General features: G+C 27.4%; 1 protein-coding gene across 2 annotated transcripts in view; it reads right to left on the bottom strand.

Annotated features, from left to right (window-relative positions):
• Positions 1–852: 852 nt before the first annotated feature.
• Positions 853–6,000, bottom strand: part of LOC143240942 (sodium-independent sulfate anion transporter-like) — a 69,426-nt gene continuing 64,278 nt past the window's right edge. For both annotated transcript variants that reach the window (XM_076484215.1, XM_076484216.1), the window contains exon 20: positions 853–4,969. In XM_076484215.1, the coding sequence (XP_076340330.1) occupies positions 4,770–4,969 (200 nt within the window). In that variant the 3' untranslated portion in view covers positions 853–4,769. The remainder of the gene's footprint in view (positions 4,970–6,000) is intronic.

The raw sequence follows: 6,000 nt of genomic DNA, 5'->3' as shown, positions 1-6,000 counted from the left end.
GTATAGACTTTGTGATATCAAGTTAAATATAAATCTCTAAAGTATTACTTGTAGACATAGTGAACAATACACATTATTTCCATTACAATGATTCAATTTCAAGAATAAAACATTTGACAGTTAATTAAATTTCATAGAAGAATTGAGCAACAGAGACTTACACTATGCTCAAAAGAAAATGGTTTTACCTGTTCTTTTATCGATAGGGGTAATGCAAAATACTCTGATTGTCTTGAATTTAAATATTCTGAGTAGGTGAAATTGTTGGTAGTGTGTTAAATTCACAGACTGTAGCTTAAACATTATAGCTAAAATAAACTTAGTGTACCCATTGTTTGATTTGGTTATGACTGAATGTCTATGACACTGCACCATCAAAAAATAAAAAAAAAGAATAAAAAGAGAAAGATTTCCCCTTTAAACTTCCAAACATTTAGCAGTTTTTAGTTTCAGATAAGTAATGAAATATTAAAATGTCTTACTGTTTTGTATCTAAACATAACTTTGGCACTAGGAGAGTTATCTATAAATGTGGCAGTGAAAAAGTTAAGGTTTATCACTAAAAGAAACATTACTTTACACAGAAGAAACAATTAAAATTTATAACTAAATTTCATTATTTGTATTAAGTGAATGAAGAGTTTTGTTTGTTTGCTCAGAGCAACACAAAGGGCTATCTGCATTAACTATCTATCATCTTGAGCTGAGAGGCTAGACAGAAGGTTAGTCAAGAGCAGACACTTGGGCTACTCTAATGAAATACTGAGATTTGACTATCACTGTTATAATAAACTCTTGAATTCATAGTTTGATACTAATCACTGACCCATAAATAATGAGTTTATTACACTGTTTTCAGGACAAAAATTCTTTATTAATAGTAAACATGTAATCTTAATCTTAAAACTATCTATAATAAATAAAACAATAAACAAAATCATGGTCCACAGGTAACTTGCTTTTGAATAAATATTGTCTTTGAGATTTCATTAATTGCTAAAAACAAAGTATTAAAAAAGTAGATATCAACATCAATAAGAACCTTTTAATACATTCAGGAAGTACACTACTTAAATCATCACTTGTTAAACCTGAAACAAGAATATTAATCTGGGAAAAAGTTCTAACTCAGTTTTCCAAATAATATTCTTTTATTTACAAGTTTTAAAGTCTCATATTAAAATATATAAAACTGTGTAAAGAATTCTACTTCTACTAATAATATTGGTCAGAAAAATAGAAGTTTAAACAAATTAGATCACCAAGAGAAATCAATAAATATTGAAATTCTACTTATGAGACACACAGTACAAAAAACTTATGAAATGAACTCCTTCTGTCATGGTTAAATATAGACTCAAAATCTTTTGAATTTACTCTCCTTACTATTACTCACCAATTAATTAATTGGAGTATGGCTTCATGAAAAGTTGCACATGAAGTTGTACTTCAAAAAACGTGTACAACACGGTGAGCCCCATTCACACAAAAACAATTTTGCATTTTCTATTGAATTAGGCACTGGAAATATTGCCAGTGTAAGCTTTATTATAGGCACTGGAAATTTTGTACTTTAAATACAAAAATCCAAGTATTCACTTTTATAAACACTTCCCTCATAATGGAGTGTTAAAAAACAAAAATGTATTGGTTTATTTAAAAGTTAAAATATACACAAACAAAAATAAAAATTTAAATATAATTTAGCGTTGAATTTATTTATAGATACCAAGTATTATATATTTTTTATAAGTTACAGCTTCCTTATTCTTCCTTACTGTAAAATCTGTAACTTGTTGTAAAGTAAAAAATTTGAAATAATTTATCTTGTCTTTGATAATAGTATAAAAAGCACCATATTATTTTGATATGAGTAACTGTTAAATTTCATTAATTACACTTGTTTTATGTGTTAAAATAATTATTACATCATACAAACAAGATATCCAAGGCAAAATAAACTTCATTTTTAAAACCACTAAACTCCAATAAAAAAATAAACTTTTATGCCTCTGAAAACTATTTAGTGTGTTGATTTGTTCAAAACATATGCTTTCAAAGCTTACAAAAAATCTTTACTCAGGCAAGTAAACATATACTGTATATTATACATCTGATTTTCATGTTGGTTCAGCCACAATACGAGACAAACTTTTCATATCAGTATTAAAAAAGTTCATGAATGTGGTTATAAAATAAGCATTTAGAATGCTTTAGTCTTTTGATTCTTACTAAATAAGAAAATATTACATTTATATTATATTTGTTAATGAATTCTCCACCAGTAAGTGACTAGTATTATAAGTCATAAAATTTATCATCATACAGGATGAATATCTAGTGACACTGTATGCAGCACTTCTAAAGAAACTGTTAAAGTCAATGTAATAAAAACTGAATTAAGCATTTCATGTCTTAGACAAACATCTCTCATTGGAATATAAAAAATTATAAAGAGAGTCTTGTATTTTTGACTAATATCAAATTTTTTCATTTGGTCACAATAAAGGTTGTTTGGTTGAATTGTTAATCAGTTACCACATTTTTCTTATAGAAATTTTACCCTTTCTTTATATCTTCACATCATGTTTAGCCATTTATCTGTAGTCACCATTATAAGAAAGTAAATAATACAAGGTATACCAAACACACACACAAAAAGAAATGTATAAAAAAACAACAACAAATGTACTGATTATCCAAGACAAACAAACACAATGGTGACAAAATTAAAGGAAACTAAGTTGACACAACATGTCTAAACCATTCTTTTGGTGATATTTGTTGAATAAGTCTCTTCATATTAATTATAAAACAGACATTGAAAATGTATAATTATATTTCTGAATTTGTTTTGAAAATAATCCTAATAAATCTCTACTTCATGTACAAAAGAAAGAAGTGTGTTTTAGGGTTTTTTCTCCAATATTGAAGTTTTAACATAATCTATTATGTTTTTGCACACACTAATGGAATGTTTTATAAATGAATATTTAAAGTTTGTTTTTTTGGTTGCCTGACATCAGAAAAGAGTGAAAGAATAATAATAGATAATATGGCATTTAAACTGTAAACCTTGATATGTATAGGTATCAAGGCACATTCAAGGCTCAAGTTAGGTTAAAACTGGTTGGCTAAAAACAAAACAATCTAATCAAATGGAAAAGTTCAACTATTCATGAACTAAAGCATATAAAATTTTGGCCATAACATTATTACTACCTCACAGAAAAATATTTTTAAAGTAAATGTATGTTTGTTTTAATAACTACTATAATAATGTACAATATATACGTGTAGAAACTCTGATGATGTGTAATTCTATTGTAATACTTAAAAAGAAAACAAGAAACACTCATACTTTATGAATGTACATTTAAATTCATATTAGTATAAATATAATACATATTCATACTGAATATGGATGAAACCTGTCATCAGAAGTGGTTTTTGAAGAAAATTATAAAAGCAACAAGAACAGTAACTCATAACTACGAGCACAATATTTTAACTCACACTGGTGAGTGGAAAATTCATGTCAATGTTATTCCTATTATTTTTCATCCCGAAAGCATACGATTCCCCCTACATCATAATTTGATAGACAGTTTTACATGTTGTTTAATAAAACTATAATTTAAAATAACAACCTTTACACACATTGTATTACTATATAGTGCACATCTATTAATAAATATGAAAAAATCTCATCTTTTTATGAGCAACTTTCAATTATAGCTTACATCTTCCAAAAACCTCAATATATTTTAGTAAATTGACCACACAAAAAACAAGATACTTGATTCTTTGTTTCTTTTAAGTGCATAGCTACAACCATGGGCTCTGTTCTGTCCCCACTACAGGTATCAAACCCCAAATTTTAGATTTATAAGCTCTCAAACTTACCATTTGCCATCAGGGGGCAAGAGCTCTGAAGTATTGCTTTAAAATGTATTAAACTTGTATCAATAATCACTGTATTAAAATATGAAACAACCAATTTAATCAATCATTTTATAAACTGTGAATGAATAACATATAGGTTTTATTTTTTCACCTTTTGTTCTTTAGAATTAGTTTAGTAGCTTTAAGTATTTAATAAAATTCTTGAGTTCATAATGAATGTTTTGTTACATTTTTTCCTGAACAGTAAAATGAGTTATAAACCTGATTTTACACCTAAACATGAAGAACATTAGATATAATACAAAGGTCTAGGTATCTTCTTATCAAATGTCCTCATTGGTGGAACAGAACAAACCTACTACATGTTCATTGGTCTAGCTGTTTTAGTATCTATTTATGATACCTTTAGTATTATTATATAAATAAACAAAACACTCTACTAAAAATGTACTGATTTACTGTCCACAATAACTTGTTTTAATATCTTATTCACATTTTATTTTCTGCTGTTACTTTACTTGATTTTAAGTGATAGATCTTTGGACTTGATTTTTTTAAGTTTCACTAAAATTAGTTAAAGGCACCAAATGAGTATCTAGCACCAGTTTGACAGTCAAGTTTCATTGCTTATAGTGAAAAAGTATAAAGTAACTATTTTTCAAGAATCCTTAGCTTTCAGTCAGTTGTCTGAGATTAGGATCTCCAACACTGTTCTAGCTTTTGTGCTACAGTTTAACACTGTATTAAATATATAAATCTAAATGTTTTAACAATAATTATACTGCCACCTACTTTTTACTTTCTCATGAACTTACTTCTTATTTTATAGAAGTACAACATACAGCAAGAATAAAGTTAATCCCTTAGCACTCTGATGAGTTTGGAATTTCAGCAGTTTGGCTGCCCTTTTTATTCATCCCATTTTGACTTTCCTCCTCATCTACTAAACCTCCTTCACCAATGAGAGGTTGAAAACTGTTGGTTGTAGGATAATTATGAGGAAAGTTGTTCCCTTTTTTTTCATCACTTATGTCCTTGTTTTCATCTTGTGTTTTGGCATAACCTATAAAACACAATAAAACAGTCAGGTTACAAGGCAATGTGAGGTAAGGAAAAAAAAATTATATATATAATATTATTCTGTAATCATTAATCTCAGTTCACAGCATTTCAAACAACAGCCAATGTTTTGACTCTTTCCTACTTAAACGTACAATTTCATGTCAAGTTTTGTTAAGGTGATTTGAACGTGTGACATTCATAGCAGAAAGAAACAACTTTTATTTCTTCTGGATGCAAATTTCTGATGTAGAGTTCAAACACAAATGGTAGATAAAGGTTTATAGTAGGATGATGAAATAATAAAGTTAATTCAAATGCTACAATAACAGAAATGTTCTAAAAATAACCAGAGTAAACGGGCCAAAAAGTACTTAGATGATATGAACAATTGAAATAAATTTATTTAAATCAAAATTTGGGATTTTGATTTCTTCAGAGTGGTTAGTGTAACACAGCTTGAAAGAAATTTTTCAATTAAACATCATAAAAACTATCATGACAAGCAGAACTAGTTAAAATGATTATGACAGTATACTCATTTGAAATTTTAATGTAATAAATATATGATCTGTAAATTTCAGTTCAATAACGTTATTATCGTAGTGAAATAAAATATTATCTGCAACTCTCACATAATTACTTGCTAGTGACAAGCAGTACTGATGTGTTGGATAAAAAACTTATAATTCATTACAGAAAACATGCACCTTTTTATAGTTGTAACCATGAAGTAGAATGAATCAAAATAAACATCATGGACTTTTTAAAAAGACTTTGATACTATAAGATATTACTAAATTTTGTTATGAAGTTTTCACTTCCTTTGTGATAATAACAAAATTCTATTGGCTTTATTGATGTACAGTCAATTCACCCAAACAAAGTTCTGGAATGCCTAATTATATAGAGTAATTCAATGTCTTCTAAAGAATTTCCTGATATAATTTGCTTATTACTTCCATGTCGTCTATCCCATACTTTTCCTATCATACATGTTCAAACATAATGTTGATTGTTTGTTTGTTTGTTTTT

Source organism: Tachypleus tridentatus, chromosome 13 (genome assembly GCF_004210375.1).
Source record: "Tachypleus tridentatus isolate NWPU-2018 chromosome 13, ASM421037v1, whole genome shotgun sequence".
In the NCBI taxonomy this organism is placed as follows: domain Eukaryota; kingdom Metazoa; phylum Arthropoda; class Merostomata; order Xiphosura; family Limulidae; genus Tachypleus; species Tachypleus tridentatus.
The sequence above is the reverse complement of the archived record's forward strand: the minus strand, read 5'-3'. Positions and strand labels throughout refer to the sequence as shown.